The sequence below is a fragment of the Oculina patagonica genome, chromosome 10 (genome assembly GCF_052425735.1).
Source record: "Oculina patagonica isolate OP01 chromosome 10, crgOcupat, whole genome shotgun sequence".
Lineage (NCBI taxonomy): Eukaryota > Metazoa > Cnidaria > Anthozoa > Scleractinia > Oculinidae > Oculina > Oculina patagonica.
This window is the reverse complement of record NC_135767.1, coordinates 10,733,636-10,750,638: the sequence shown is the minus strand read 5'-3', so window position 1 is coordinate 10,750,638 and position 17,003 is coordinate 10,733,636. Positions and strand designations below refer to the sequence as shown.

Below are 17,003 nucleotides of genomic sequence, written 5' to 3'. Positions count from 1 at the left end.
TACTTGCTTGTTGCTAAATCCAGACAAGAGCTTTAACTCTTTTGGCTACGAGGCACAAGATAGATTCGCAGAATTAGATGAAGATCAAGCCCAGGAGTATTTTTACTTTGAGAAGTTCAAAATGATCCTTCATAACAACGAGGTTAGTCTAGATCGATCTTTACAGTAGACTAAAAAATTTTATTACAAAAGGTTTGTTTAATTATTTTTAATATGATATAATTGTCTCCAACATCCATGCTCTAAAAGGTAAATTGATTTCTTAATCAAAGGCTCTTCGAGCAACCTCATGGTAATTCAAAGAAGTGCCGACCTTCGCATTTTTTTTTTCAAATAAGCGTCCAATAATGTGTAAATAATTTTTAATTTTTCCATGGGAGTTGCGTCATTGGTGGTTAGTGCTCTCGGGCTTCGTAGCGCGAATTCTATTTTTTCACCACCAAAATAGTGTAACTATCTGAAACCTAACAACATTCACATGCAGTAGAATACCGATTTCTCAAATTTAATTGGCACGAGAGTCGGGAAGTTCGTGATCGGGGATGGAGAGGGGAAGGAAAGGAGTGTTCTCTTTAGTAAAGCAAATCCAAGGGAAACGATCTATCTTAATATTTAAACGTCTTCCAACTTTCACATTTTGTAATGATGTTAATTAACTAATTTTACTCACTCGCGAACGAACGAACGAACGAACAAACAAACGAACGAAAAAGGGGAATATAGTACCCTACGCAAATTTGAAATCCAGCACATATATTTTTGTATAACTTAACGATTACGAATCCAAACGGTGAAATGCAAAAATGAAAGAAAAAACAAAACCGGTTAAAGAAAAAACTTATTTTGTTTAAAAAAAATACACAGAGGAAAAAGTCTAGAAGTATTGCAGAGCATATAATGACCTATGAAACGGACTTCATTTTCCCTTGTTTGCAAAATATACTCTTACTTGACTACTTTAGTGATTATGATAAAAAAAGGTATCTACTAGAGTTAGATAAGGACAGTGCTTGGAAACTTTTAGGAAAATCTGCTCAGTTAATATGTTTTAAAAAAGAATACAAAGCATATAACACAAAAGTAATTAATTAATTAGTTATTTAGCTAAATACGCTCTTTTGTGTATTTATTTTTTTAATTGAAAGTATATAGTTCTTGTTAATGTTTTTGTTCTAAGAAGATCGATACCTCCATTTGAAGAGTAATTAATTTAAAACTCTATAATAACTATTACTTGACTTTCCCACTGTCTTAACTTTTCTAACTTTAAATCAGTGAAAGAAGTTACTTTTATATTCACAAAATATTGACGGATAAACAAGTCGTTTGAGGCCTTAAGCTACTGTATTCGCGTATTTTATATCCTGATGATGCCGTGGATCGGTGAAAGCTCGGAATAAAATACGCGAAATACAGTAGTAGTCAAATGAACCGAAATTTCGATTTTTTTTTTGATTTTTTTTGCTCATGTGTTTATAAAGAGCCAAATAAACATGTCCCAAAGTTTCAAAGTAATTGAACATTGCATCGCAGAGATATTGCAAGTTGACATTTCTTTTCGGCCGTCTTTCAGTTCTTAGTTTGTTTCAAAATAAAATAGCTAAATCTCAAGAATAGCTCAAGCAAGTTCAAGTTTTGTTTGCTGTCGTTTTGCATATTATATGAGACAAAGGTAGTATGCACGCTGGTATGAAAACAAACAGAAATCTCTATTGTTCTTTCTCATCAGCATTTAACGATTCTCATTGGCATGCAAGAATCGAGTTTGTGACTGATCGCTCTATTGTTTCGAACTTTGACAACCATTGCTGTCTGCGGAATCGGTCTGCGGTCGTTTTCAAAAACACCAATTATGACGTCAAAAACTCGTTCCATTCCTTCCATTTCAGTGCGCGGGCATTCAAGAAACGTTTTCGTGAAGCCTTCGGAAATCTTCGTATTTTTTGCTGTAATTCGCGCTTTAAGGACTTTAAGGCTCGGAAAGCAAAATTTTTCTTTAATTTTACTAAATAATGGTTAGTTTTAGTGTTTGGTTGGTTAAAATGGCATTTTAAAATTTCGGTTCATTTGACCTTTAAGGCCTCACTCGACTTATTTAATCATCATCATTCAAGGACAACTTCAAACGTCACAAAATATTATTTAATGCTCCCCTGGTTTTAAGTTCCACAGCTTTATCAACCATTCCTTCTGTTTAAACCCATTTTCCCACCCTTTAGAACCTAAATAGAGAGACCATTTTAGAAGCAAGCAATGGAAAGCATATGAAAGCCTTACAGGTTTTCACATATTCCATACATTATCTCCACACAAGAGCTTTGGAAACGATTCGAGAGAGAACTGGTGACGAAAATTTCAGTTGTAGCGATGTCCAGTGGGTTTTAACAGTGCCCGGGATATGGAAGCCAGAGGCAAAACAGTTTATGAGGGAAGCGGCATACCAGGTACAATGATAACTAAAAGAGGCAATTTTGTCTTACGATGCTTACGGTTTTCTGTAGGGTGGAGTAGGTGTCGATATTGGTCTTGGTATACCTTTCAAATTACCCAGGTCTGTGGCTTTTTTTTACCATTTTCTTGCCCAACAAAGGTGTCATTTGTGCTCCCATGACCTCTCCGATACCGGAGCAGTGCACTTCCAACTCATTTATCGAGCCAAATGAAAGCGTAACCAACGTACCAAAAACATAAATAAAATCTACGTTTTGTATAAATGAAGTTCTTCTTTCGTGTCACTTTAACATGTTAAAAAAGGCGTTAAAAAATTGCATGTCAGCCAACATCGCACAGAGAACGGCTAGTCTGCACTTTGTCACGAAAATCAGAGCATTGCGTTTAGAGGATTCCGACTTTGAAGACTCAACAAATTCTTCCCAAGACAAAAGTGCATAAACACCTATCATTTCTTCACTTGTCTGTTAGGCGGGACTAGCGTCACCATTAAAACCAGAGCAGCTAATCATCGCCTTGGAACCAAAAGCAGCATCTGTTTATTGCAGAGAAAGCAAAATAAGAGATTTTTTCGCTGAGAGAAGGAGCAATGATGCCTTAGTCATCGACATTGGAGGTACATATAAAGAAAAATACATAAAAAAGACTTAATGTTTTAACTTCAGAAAAAAATCGTTCTCTGGGTTTTTCACTGCAACAGTTTGAGGAATAGTAAAAAAAAAAAAAAAAAGACAGGCAGACAGGAAACTTCAGAGGAGGCAGTATTAGGTATAGAAGAGAGATAGTATAAAGGGATAAGCTTCATCCTCAAGTTACCGATTATTTCTTGCCTTCTGTGAATAAAACAAATATTTCAGTTTAGTTTAGTTTACAATCTCCTTACGCTAACTAAACTAACTAAGTAATTGACTAACTAAGTAATTAACTAACTAACTTACCCTATCGGCCAACATATTACTTTAAGATGCTAACACATGAATGGACATATAGCAGGGACGAAACGTCTACATCCACAATCTGCCCCTGTGACTTTTTCATTATTATTTATTTTGTCTCTGCTACATGTTCCTTCGTGCATGTTTCAGCGCCTTTAGCCCTTTTGCGTACACATTTTACAATTACCAATTCTATATTTATTTGTAGGTGGAACGCTTGACGTGACTGTACATGAAATTGAGGTGGACGGCGTAATAAAAAAGACCCACAAAGCAACCGGAGGTCCTTACGGTGGACAGGAAGTCAACAAAGAATTCAGATTCCTTCTTGAGTCGATTTTTACCCCGACATTTATTCAGGATTACGCCCGACAGAACCCTGTGGATTGGCTTTACCTTATGAACGATTTCGAAGTAAAGAAACGTGGAAAGCGAGTCTGGGAGGGAGGAACCACGAGAATTCGACTGCCCAACAGTTTTCTGAGTAAGTTTTCAAACGCTAAGGGCTGGGACATAAATGCAATGATTCAAGAACGATACAGTCTGGGAGATTTAAAGGTTCAGCGTAACGAATACCTTTGTATTGAACCAAAAATCATGACCCAGTTGTTTGACCCTGTCCTGAATGATATCGTCACCCATCTCTCCAACCTGTTTGCCAAAGAGGAATTGTCAGAAATTGAATGCGTCTTTCTTGTCGGTGGCTTTGCTGACTCAAAACTTCTTAATGAAAGAGTCAAACACCATTTTGGCACCCGCTACCGCATCATGGTTCCACAGAACGCTTCCCTTGCAGTTGTCCAAGGAGCTGTAATGTTTGGGCTGAAACCTGGTGTTTTCGAGTCAGAAATGATGACTACCACCTATGGCATTCGAGTACACAAATTATTCATCGAAGGAAGGAAGCTATAAAGAGGAAGTCACGTTACTACAATCAGAAAGTACTGTTTTTTTGCAATACCACCAGGTCACCCTCAAAATGTCGAAATTTTCTTGTTCCTTTATACTCATGAATTTTGTTATGCCTTTTTTGTTTTGTATAATTGTGCTTACTACGAAACTTTGCTTTATATATTTTATTTCTGTATACTTTTCTAAAGAAGCATTAAATTAATCCGGGAGCATATATTGTTGAGTTCAAAGCACGCGTGAGTTTTAAAGAACACAAGAGATATGCTAGAAGATGATCCAGGCGAAACGGAGTGTTCCCGGTTTTTTTCTCCCTGTCCGATTTTATAGAAACTGTTTCCTGATGGCTTTCTTACCCAGCTGGCCTGCAAACCTGGGTCGGGTTGGTTTGATAAGACGTCTTCTCTTTTAGCCTGGTACTGTATGGTATTGTATAATGGTTAAGATAGCTCAAGATAGTAAAGATAGTGCGCAGTGCCTGTTTGAGTAATTTGGTGCGTTATGGTACGGTTTCATATAGCTTCATGGTCAGTTATACTTTTGTGTGTCAATTAGAAAAAGAAATATCGTTATTGGTGAATAATTTTGCATTGAAGCAAAACTGGTGACCTGGCGTGGTTGCATGGAAAAACACAGCCCGGGAAGCCGAGATCCCGAGGCTTCAAATCAATTATTATGAACCTTAAGGAAGCCCTACCCGCCCCACTTCAGATCCGCTACCTCTAAATCGGCCAGATTATCTAACGCTCAGTGTAAACGTTAGAGTAACATCAACCCTGACGACTTTGTCCATAAACAACTCAATAAGAATAAAAAATTGGGTAAATGAATGCTTGGCGCTATTAAATAATTACATAGATAACTGACCTTGAAAAAGAATGTGACTATAATGACATTAAAAGGAATGTGACTACAAAGGACATTTTGACCTTTGTGACTTCACTGTTAGAACCATTGATTTAATTTGTCTTTTTCTCTAGCCGATATTACCGTTCACGAAGAAATCTATCAAATAGAGGACGTTCCCAAAGAAACTGGCTGCTTAGGAGATGTCGATACATCTTCCAGTGAATCATCCGAGCCGCAAAGCTCTGATTCTGAGGACGATATTCCAACAACTGCAACAAAAGGTAATACTTAGTAAGAGGTTAGCAGGCAGTGTTTTGTATGTGCATTGGCTTTAAGTCTTTTTTCCATCAATTTAAGGTGTGAGTCATCTTTGGTCTGGTCCTATATTTGCCTAGTGTGTCATATTGGACTGGTAGTTCATGCGGGAATTCAAGTAATCTACACTATCAGAGATTTCTAACTTGATTTAACAATTATTATCAACAATTTAATTTTATAATTAAAATTAATATTTTTCTCAATGTTGTAAATGAACGACTGGTTAAACAGCATCTCTGTGTAATTTCCCTTTCAAAACTATTTGGAAATAATTTTATTAAATATCGTGGGAAAACTTTTCACTGAAATAGTACCTTATTAAACTTACTCTGAACCATTATCTTTGCTTCCTCTGTTGACCAAAAAGGTGACTTTGAGATGGAAAAGGATCTCATAGAAAATCACAATGGTGAGACTAAAGAACAACGTGAAGTTGAGAACAAACCACTTACTGGTAGTTACAGTGATTTAAAAATTATCTATATGGGTCTATATGACAAGTTTCAGTGTACGCATTACAAAAGTACGCAATGTTTTTATCAATTTGAGCGATATAAAGTTATTTAACGGGAAAAAATAATTTGAGAGATATTTTGTATTGCCACCTCTTAAACTGTTTTTCTCGTTAAGATATTGACTTTTTTATCCTTTTGAAAAATCTAGAAAAGTTAATCAAATCATATTTTAAAAATCCAGAACTAAGGGACCAATTTATGCATTCGTTACCAAATAATATTTAACCCTTTTATCATGAGCCTCTGGCTCGGGAGACTGGGCAACCACTCCCCGTGCTTTTGACGTAAAATAAATTACCTTTACCTTTACCTTAATGACTGGTCCCGACGGAAACAGCAGAACTTGACATTTGGTAGATTTAACAAAATTAACTGGTTTCCAGAGGAGCCAGTCATTAAGCTACTGTTATTTATACAATAACCGAGCTACTACGCGCGTTGTGATTGGTTGATGCCTGTCTTCTATTAGATTACAGACGCACAGATGACGTCACGGGGTGGTGTGACTCGCGCACGTGATCAGAGTTCATAGTCCAAATCAGAGTTGTCGGCAAAGTTTTTCAAACTCGCGGGGCCACAAGAAAGCAAAAAATTCAGCTTAATTACAAATCTGCAGTGAGAAATAACACGCCAAGAATCGTTCACCTTTCGAACCATTTAACTGTGCTAAACAAGCTAAGAAGACAGTAAATTATTCGAAAAATTATCGAAATCTGTTTGAAAGTGTTTGACCGATGTTGTACAGTTGGACGATGCCACGGGAAACAAATGAATGGCGGTTGAACGCTTAAGTTAATGCTTACAGAATTGAACAACTTTCCAAATGGAATAAAGGTTAGTTTTTTCATTGACGGTTTAACAGTACTTCGTGGTTACGGAAACTTTATCGTGGAATAAAAACAACTTTAGCTCACCGGTAGCGTAGCTCACAGTGAAGTGTACTGAAGTCTTGTGTTATTGTATAAAACAAATAGATTCCATTTTGCCGTGGGTCTGTTCAGTTATAGATCACAGAAGACGACAAAATGTGGTAAGAACAACAGTGACCCACTCGGCTAGCGCCTCGTGGGCCACTTCTCTGTTCATACCACATTTTGACGTCATCTGTGATCTAAAACTGACGCACGGCAAAATGGAATCTATTTGTTAAATAGCACAACAGAGACAGAAGAACAGAGATCATCGGCAAACACTCACTGGTAACAATGCACTGTTACCCTCTGACGTCATAGGATTTACATTATTGCCTACTCAGAGACTTTTGGCAAGGTTGTTAGATGTCATGTGACCTCAAAGTAGCTGATGAGGAAAAATTCCAACTATGTCACAATTTCTGATGTTTTGTTTCCATTTAGAAACAGAGGCAGAGAAGTGGAAACAGCCAGATCAGGTGCCTGAAGTCACCATCAAAGCCAAGGAGGCAAGCCTAAGCCAAACCCCAATTTCGTTTTTCAAAGACGGAAATTTTCAAGAAAAACAAATGATTGTTCAGATAAAGCCACTCGATTGGGAAGAAAATCGTCCCCACCTGATAAAAGACCGTCTTATTCAACTCCATCGTGCAGTTATTTCCCTCCTTCTGGGTTTAGGAAAAGAACCTACTCAGCATCATCTCATCACAGAATATCAAAGGTGTGGCAACTTGTTGATGTTTACTAAAGAAAGGAATACATATTGTAAGATTCAAACTGGCACATATGAAGATCGGCGGTCTTCAGGAAACTCAAGCACTTTGATGGCAGATAATGATGACTACAAGTCACTTATTAAGGGTAAGACTAAGTTGCACACAACTAATGTAAATTGATCAAATAGTTAATACTTAAAAGGCCATACAGTCGAACCTCGATTATCCAGACTCGTTGGGACTAGGCTAAATAGTCCGGATAATCGAGAGTCCGGATAATCGAAAGTATGAATATTAATGAGCCAAAAAAAACCAGGGCATCCGTCTGACACGGGTGGTGCGGATCCGCATAGTTCGCTAACTTACGCATCCTCCGCATATTCGGCGCATTTTTTGCGCATAAAACAGAAAAGTTGCTTCATAATAGCGACAAATCAGCTGTTAACCTTCCTCGCAAACAAAAATTCCTAAGACATTGATCATTTTGAGGCAGTTTTTCTCCGAAAAAGGCAACGAAAACAGGCCACTTCGTTCGCAAACAATTTTGAACCTCCAGGCGTTCCATGCGTCTTTTCGTGTTGGGCCTGGTGACTACAACGTGGTTACTAACTTGGTTGCTAACTTACTTCTGAAGTATACACAAAAAGCTAGTTTCACAACTGACTACCTCGTTCGGTATGAAAATGTTTCATTTTGTATTGTAGCAGTACTCCTTGTTAAAAGCTTTTGTAAGGGACCGTTCATTATTTACCGGGGGGAGGGCCCCTAAATCTTCGATTAAGGGGGCTCAACAAATTGCGACCCTCCCCCAAATTGAAGCCAAAAAATTGTGACCCTCCCCAAATCGGAATCCAAAAATTTGTGACGTTCCCCTATGAATGGACACTAAAAAATATACACCACAAAGTGCTTCTTGGTGTTTTGAAAACCACTGTTTGCAGTTCATTGTCTAATTTGCTACGTTTTTGCTAATGGTGATCGCAACCTCTGCGTCAAGGGTGAGCGTTGGATTTAGCAAAGCTGCGTGCCCTCCTAGTGTGGCCTGGTATGCTCACCCAGGAAATTTTAAACATTGATTCCTCTTATATCTGTTTTCCGCGATTCTGAGAAGCAATAGCGCCTTTTCAGAAAAGCTATTTAGATACAATGTTTTAGCTTTTCAAGCTGTTTGAGCGATTTATACTGGGTTACGAAACGAAATGAGAAAAAAAACACATACACCCCCTGTACTATGTTTTTAAGACAATCCACTGATTACGTGTACTTTGCTGGTAATTTGTGAGAAATAATTGTTTCAATATGACATTGCATCCGATTGCGTGCGGAGTGAGTCTCGCGCTCAATGCGTGAGGTCTGAGAAGCCTTGACTCAAACCACTGTTTCACTAGGCGGAAGCAAGTTGAGGGAAAACTTTTTTTAGATCTTCTAAAATCACTAGAAATGCACCCAAAACTGTCAAACTTGGTGAAAAGTAACAAATTTATAGCAGTGAAAAAGACCCTTGATCTGATCAAAGGTGTCTCTGACCATGAAATAAGTCAAGAAGAAAACTTAGTGGCAACATAAAGACCAGAAACGATAAAGCTTTTAATACCTATTGCAACTTACTCGTTAAATAGGCACTATTGAAAAAATGTTTGACTGTTGCCAAGGGTAAATGACATGCAGTACGTAGTTAAGGCAAAGAAGAAAATCAAAGTAAAAAACAGTCTTCGTAGATACAGTCTCATTACTGGCCATACTTGAATATTGACATGTTTCTTTTTTCAAAAACATTGTTCTGACAACACGAAAAAAGACGGACGTCAGTTTCAGAATTTAAAAAAAAAAACTTGATATAAAAATCATTTCAGACACTTGGTAGCGATTAAAGGACCTTAGTCAGCCTCCGCCATTTTCGATGCCATCGAAATTGTGAAAACTGTATACGTCCGCGAAATCTTTTTGCATTGCTGTAAGCTGTGTTAGTGGAATTCTGTTTAAGTACTTTTAGTAGTTTCACAGTGATCTCTTTCGTTTAGATACGCTCTGTGTAAAATATAATACCGAAACTCCCTCGTATGAAAACAAAAACAAAGGTGTGGCTGACTAGGGTCCTTTTATTTTACATAGCCCCCCCCCTAGATACAGTTAAAAAAGTAATGGCCCTGCCCAAAATGGGGCTCAAAAAATAATGATACGGAAGGTTTTCGGGCTGTTCGGTAGCTCCGCTGTTTTCAAGTGTTGAGGGGGAAACCACGCTTGCAGCTACCGAGTTCTTCGGTTTCTGGAAGTCGGGGATCTGGCACAGCAAAACAATCTTTTGGAACGACAGAGAATACGCAGTTACTTGAATCCAGCAGTAGAGGTTACTTCCAAAAACAAGAATATTTTACAGTGCACAGTTTATCGTCGTTTCTTTTCCTCAATATACTGGATATAAAACGATCGGCTTATTTACTGTATTTATGACGACTTTTGGACAAGGGCTGCTTGAATAGAAGAGATTAAAACATGCAACATATGTAGGACGGTAAGATTGCTGTCGTGCAGTAAACAGCTTTGTTGCGTTCAGCTGGCAAATGCTTTTGTTATTTTAAGTACAGCAGCAAGTGTCTTATTTGGTAACAATTCACTATAACGCAACAGCATCCTGAGCATTTTTTTTTTGAAATGCTCTGATTTAAAAACAGGTTGCAACACTAGTCTACTGCATTTTAATAGCAGCTAGTAGTTTGACAACAAAAAAGTAATAGAGATCAAACTACTTTAACTAAATAAGACTTTCGTCGACTTCACGTAGCCAGCTAATTTGAGACGTTAAACAACGACTACTAAAATTTCTTATGAAGTCAGCCACACAGATAGCAACACTGTCAACATCGCATTATACACTCCCGGGCTTCTTCCGGCAGTGATTCAAAAGACTGAATGAAAATACATTTACCGTAAGTTCTTTGACTTTATTGCTAACCGACGGAACGCGAAAAAGAATTGTAAATTGTTTAGTTAAAATACTGAGACAAACTATTTATATTTTTTGTGTTGCTCGTTTCAACAGATGTCCATGAGGATCATGGCGACCTCATGCTTTACTCGGGTTTGACCCGAGTAAAGCATGAGAGTGTAGTTGCAATTGATTTTGGTACGTCGTTTAGTGCCTTTGCATTCGTCTTTAACCACAAAGAAGGAGAAACAGGCATTCATATGAACAAAGAATGGGGAACAGACCAAGGCTATTCCACTCTAAAGACGCCTACTTGCTTGTTGCTAAATCCAGACAAGAGCTTTAACTCATTTGGCTACGAGGCACAAGATAGATTTGCGGAATTAGATAAAAATCAAGCCCAGGAGTATTTTTACTTTGAGAAGTTCAAAATGATCCTTCATAACAACGAGGTTAGTATAGATCGATCCTTACAGTAGACTAAATTTTTTTATTACAAATGGTTTGTTTAATTATTTTCAATATAATATAATTGTCTCCAACATCCATGCTCTAAAAGGTAAATTGATTTCTTAATCAAAGGCTCTTCGAGCAACATCATGGTAATTCGAAGAAGTGCCGACCTTCGCATTTTTTTCAAATAAGCGTCCAATAAATAGGGGTTATGGACCAAGCGTGAGGTCAAGATAGCAGGATATTGGCCAAGTTCTTTTTTGTGTGGTTATGGACCTCGACTTCGTCTCCGTCCATAACCACACAAAAAAAGAACGAAGCCAATATCCTGCCTTCTTGACCGAACAAGCTTGGTCAATAAAGGATTTATAATATGACTTTTTTCGAGTACGGAAAAGGAAGCCAGTTGCATGCACATTCAATGACGCACGCTTAAATCATTTCATTGGTTTAAAAGTTTAACGACTGACTGTCAAATTCTTGAATGAATCGTGACGAAGTAAAACGATGCGACAACAGCGAAATTCACCTCTTGTTAACCCTCTAAAAGATATTTAAATGGCTTAAATTGCGAATCAACATTGAGTTTGAAGCCTTAAAACAAGAATGTCCATTCCATCTGGTCGCCAGCTTTTGATTATTGGACGTTTTGCAGAGTATTTATTGCTCGCTTCTGGCGCTTTAGTGGTGCAAACCTGCCGTCACGGTGTCACGAGTTGAATATTGAAATTGTGATTGTTGGAAGTGTTTGGGACTTACAAATTCACGGGAAAAGCTTGAACTTTCCTACATCATTGATTTAAATGTTCGACCCGACCTTATTCGACGTGAGCGCTGGAGGCTTCGGTGAAAAGATGTTTAAAAAGCTTACAGTGCCTGGTTCGCCGTGCCTTCCGCTTTCTTCCATCAAGATTTACACAAACGACAAGTTTGCCGAATTCTAGCTAATTCTTTATTCTTCAGGTATGTCACTGACTTCTCTCCCTTTTCCGCCGAACAAAACCGGGTTTCATGGCTTCAAGTGGCTTTGCGTTTTAATTTTTGTATTAGCTGGTTGTTGTGGCAAATAAAATTCACGAAACTCGTTAACATTTGTTGTTGAATTCTCGTTCGCTTCAAGACCTACCTTATTCTCACTTAATTTCGCGAGTACTAAATTTCGCGATTTTCGCGATTTTTTCAAAATCGCGAAATTTAATACTCGCGAAATATAGGACACGCGAAGTTTAAAATCGCGAAATTTAATATCGTACTGATAAGTTAAAAAAATAATGTAACTCGATGTGTTTTATCATGGTTATTCTAACATGTCTGAGCTTCATGTTTAGTGTTTTTTGTTTAATTTTGTCCATTAGTTATCTCCCACTCTTTCAGTCGCACTGTTCGAACTGTTCTCTGCCGCCAAGTTCCTCAAAATCTCGCTCTTGTAGTCGTAGAGGAACCTATTAGGGATTTAGACTGTTGAATACCTTATGTTTTGTTCTGTGTATATTGTTTTGTTTACTGTTTTTACGATGACTTTCATATTAATTATGTTGTTACAGTTTCGAGGTCAAAGCTTCATATTGAAGAATAGATAAAAATCGCGAAATTTAATACACTCCAATTGCACCTTCCTCTCAAAATCGCGAAATTAAGTACTCGCGAAATATGGCTCTTGAATTTTCGCGAAATTAAGTACTCGCGAAATTTAGTGAGAATAAGGTATTTCTTTGTTATCGGACTCCTTTTCGCTAGAAACAGACAGAAAATATTTGTTTTGTTTCGGAAAATGGCTTCATAGCTCAAGTTTAAGACGGAAAAGCTTTCTGTAGTAGCGTTGACGGAACTGAAAAGTTTTTTTCGCTTGCGAGAACACAGCGGGCGATCCCGAGCGGTCAAGATGGCTCCATCTTGGCTCGGGTAGCCAATCAGAGCACGGGATTCGTTTCATCTTGACCGCTCACGAAGCTAGTCATATAATAATTTAACAATCTCACTTCATTTGCCTTTGAATGTTTAATTTTTCCATGGGAGTTGCGTCATTGATGGTTAGTGCTCTCAGGCTTCGTAGCGCGAATTCTATTATTTCACCACCAAAATAGTGTAACTTTGATCCCCTTTAGCATTAAGTAAAACACGTATCGCGTTATTTTTGAGCAGCGATTACCGATTTCTCAAACTTAATTGGCACGGAGTCGAGAAGCTCGTGATCGGGGATGGAGAGGATAGGGAAAAGGAGTGTTCTCATTAGTAAAGCAAATCCAAGGGAAACAATCTATCTTAATATTTAAACGTTTTCCAACTTTCCAACTTTCGTTTTCCAACTTTTAATGATGTTAGTAAACTAATTTTACTCACACGCGAACGAAAGAACGAACGAACGAACAAAGGAACGGGAATAATTATAGTACCCTTTGCCAATTTGAAATCCAGCACATATATTTTTGTATAACTAAACGATTACGAATCCAAACAGTGAAATGCGAAAATGAAAGAAAAAACAAAACAATTAACGAAAAAAACTGATTTTGTTTGGAATAAAAACTACACAGAGAAAAAGTATAGAAGTATTGCCAAGCATATAATGACCTATGAAACGAACTTCATTCCCTTGTTTGCAAAAAATACTCTTACTTGACTACTTTAGTGATTATGACTAGAAATAGTTGACACTAGGTTGCCCCCGGTGTAAATCAGTTTTTCTTTTCTGTTCATCCGTTTCTACAGTCATATTTTTTCGCTTGATATTTTGGCTCTTCTGTCTATTCAAATGATTGGAAATTAATTTTCTGTTTGGGACTTAATGAAGAAAACGCTCCCTGGCGGGGAAAGTCAAGTGAATAAACAAAACAACGCGAAATTATGCAAAAACTCGGAAAGATTTATGATACGGTAAATTTAATTACAAGAACGCGACAGCAGCATGTTGACATCATTTTGTCATGTTTTGCTGTGGTGAGTGTATTCAGCTAGACTCAAGTTAGACTTTAGACAAAGTCCTTCATCTTTATTAATTTGACACACCGTTTTCGTCGCTCACTGGGCCGCTTTGCAGACTCGAACTCGCTTCACTGTGGCCAGTCTAGATCTCAGCGAGGATAAACTTTAGAAACAGCAAAACGTTTAAAATTACCATTGAGCCGCCCCAACTGTTTTCTTTATATTTAGGCCCGGCCTGACCAATCGATGAAAATCGATGATCGGAAATCAATCAATCAATCGATATCAATCGATGACCAATCGATAGTCACAAATAAAATTTCCTTAATTACATCGATTGTCATCGATTGCTATCGATTATCATCGATTATTATCGATATCTTGCGGCGTACTTGGGCATCCCCAGGATAATTCTACAGGAAATCCGGAAATAGAATTTCGCAATCCTAAAACGACTGATCGTGAGCTGAGTGCACAATGTCTGAAGAAGCGGATAAAGCCGAGGATAAAGCAACGGCGAAGTCAAAGGCTACCATCTTCTCAAGTAACCTATACGCTAGTGTAAACCTTGCCCCTTTTCTTAATAACGTTGTTTTTGCTGCATAACAGACATAACAGTATATCACGAAAATGAATAAATGAGGTATTGATCGCTTTTAAGAGCCACTGAGTTGATGTAATAACACCCATATTGAATCAAACCAAATAAAAAACGATCGATGAAAATCGATGACAGTCGACGAAAATCGATGAAATTAAAAGTCACAAAATTTTCCGTCATCGATTGGTCATCGATTTCCAATATCAATCGATTAATTGGCATCGATTATCATCGATTATCGGTTTTATCGATTGGTCAGGCCGGGATTTAGGCCGAGAGCCCAAGCATGAAGACTTAAATAAAACCTCAAATTATCTTTACTCCAAGCTGGATAGCCTGCAAATACAGCCTCCTCTCATTCGCTCCCGCTACTACGCGTTTTGCACGTAGTAGCGGGAGCGAATGAGAGGAGGCTGTATTCGCAGGCTACAAGCTAGCTCAAGCTGGAAAATCAACGTTTGCAATCATCGTTGTTGCCGAGTGCGCACGTGTTTTCGCTGATGGGTTGTCAACATCACCCAATCACCACGCAGAGATTCATTCATCTTGCTTCATCATTCACCAATCACTTTACAGGCATTTATCGCACCTCCCGATACCCACTTGCGGGCATTCTGCACAACTCCCGATACTGTTTGCGTACCCACTTTAGGCAAATCGAGATTTGTTCTGGTATATAATATAGATACGGATATTATACGCCCAGACTTCAATGACGCCTACTCCCTGCGGGGGCAATAAAAAAGGTATCTACTAGAGTTAGATAATGACAGTGCTTGTAAACTTTTAAGAAAATCTGCTCAGTTAATATGTTTTAAAAAAGAATACAAATCATATAACACACAGGTAATTAATTAATTAGTTATATAGCTAAATACGCTCTTTTTCGTATTTATTTTTTTAATTGAAAGTATATAGTTCTTGTTAATGTTTTTGTTCTAAGTAGATCAATACCTCCATTCGAAGAATAATAAATTTAAAAAACTCTATATTTACTATTACTTGACTTTTCCACTGTCTTTTAAGACAGTGAGAAAAGTTAAAACTTTTCTCACTTAAAATCAGTAAAAAGAATTTACTTTTATATTCACAAAATATTGATGAATAAATAAGTCGAGTGAGGCCTTAAGCTACTGTTTTCGTGTATTTTATATCCTGATGATGCCGTGGATCGTCTAAAGCTCGGAATAAAATACGCGACATACAGTAGCTTTAAGGTCAAATGAACCAAAATTTTTTATTTTTTTTATTTTTTGCCCATGTGTTTATTAAGAGCCGAATAAACATATCCCAAAGTTTCAAAGTAATTGGAAATTGCATCGCAGAGATATTGCAAGTTGACATTTCAAGCAGTTATTTCGTTCTTTTCCGTCGTTTTTCAGTTGATTGTTTGTTGGTTGTTGTTCAAAGACGCGCATTTTTTTTAAATAAAATAGCTTAAGCTCAAAAATAGCTCAAGCAAGTTCAAGTGTTGTTTGCTGACGTTTTACATATCATGTGAGACGTAGGTAGTATACATGCTGGTATGAAAACAAATCAGACATCTCTAAATTCTCAAAATTAGCATTTAACGATTCTCATTAGCATATAAGAATCTAGGTTTGTGAAATCGCCCTATTGCCTCGAACTTTGACAACCAGTGCGGTCTGCGGTCGTCTTCAAGAACACCAATTATGACTTAACAAACTTGTTTCATTCATTAAATTTCAGTGCGCAGGCATTCATGAACCGCTTTCGTGAAGCCTTCAGAAATCTTCGTATTTTTTGCTGTAATTCGCACTTTAAGGCTCGGAAAGCAACATTTTCCTTTAATTTTACTAAATAATGGTTAGTTTTAGTGTTTGGTTGGTTAATATGGCATTTTAAAATTTCGGTTCATTTGATCTTTAAGGCGTCACTCGACTTATTTAATCATCATCATTCAAAGACAACTTCAAACGTCATAAAATAGTTTTAAAGTTTTTTCTGGTTTTAAGTTCCACAGCTCTATCAACCATTCCTTATGTTTAAACCCATTTTCCCACCCTTTAGAACCTAAACAGAGAGACCATTTTAAAAGCCAGCAATGGAAAGCATATGAAAGCCTTGCAGGTTTTTGCATATTCCATACATTATCTCCACACAAGAGCTTTGGAAGTGATTCGAGAGAGAACTGGTGACGAAAATTTCAGTAGTAGCGATGTCCAGTGGGTTTTAACTGTGCCCGCGATATGGAAGCCAGAGGCAAGACAGTTTATGAGGGAAGCGGCATACCAGGTACAATGATAACTAAAAGAGGCAATTTTGTCTTACGATGCTTACGGTTTTCTGTAGGGTGGAGTAGGTGTCGGTGTTGGTCTTGGTATACCTTTCAAGTTACCCAGGTCTGTGGCTTTTTTTACCATTTTCTTGCCCAACAAGGGTTTCATTTGTGCCCTGATTACTTTAAACTTAAAGAAAAGAAAGCAGAAAAACAACGCCTGAAAAAATTTAGGCTTAAACGGGATTACCATGACCT

The 17,003-nt window shown here is 37.6% G+C and overlaps 1 protein-coding gene across 1 annotated transcript; it reads left to right on the top strand.

Annotated features, from left to right (window-relative positions):
* The first annotated feature begins 6 nt into the window (after positions 1-6).
* Positions 7-16,771, top strand: LOC144667219 (uncharacterized). The gene is made up of 9 exons (XM_078528624.1): positions 7-142; positions 2,220-2,444; positions 2,923-3,067; positions 3,595-3,870; positions 5,276-5,425; positions 5,830-5,871; positions 7,333-7,749; positions 10,645-10,982; positions 16,538-16,771. The coding sequence occupies exons 1-9, from the start codon at positions 122-124 to the stop codon at positions 16,769-16,771; spliced, it is 1,848 nt and encodes a 615-aa protein (XP_078384750.1). The 5' UTR covers positions 7-121.
* The last annotated feature ends 232 nt before the right edge of the window (positions 16,772-17,003 follow it).

Coding starts and splice junctions, on each gene's coding strand:
- LOC144667219 (XM_078528624.1), top strand. CDS start 122: ATGATCCTTCATAACAACGAG. Junction 143..2,219: donor TGATCCTTCATAACAACGAG/GTTAGTCTAGAT, acceptor CCCACCCTTTAG/AACCTAAATAGAGAGACCAT. Junction 5,872..7,332: donor TCTCATAGAAAATCACAATG/GTGAGACTAAAG, acceptor GTTTCCATTTAG/AAACAGAGGCAGAGAAGTGG.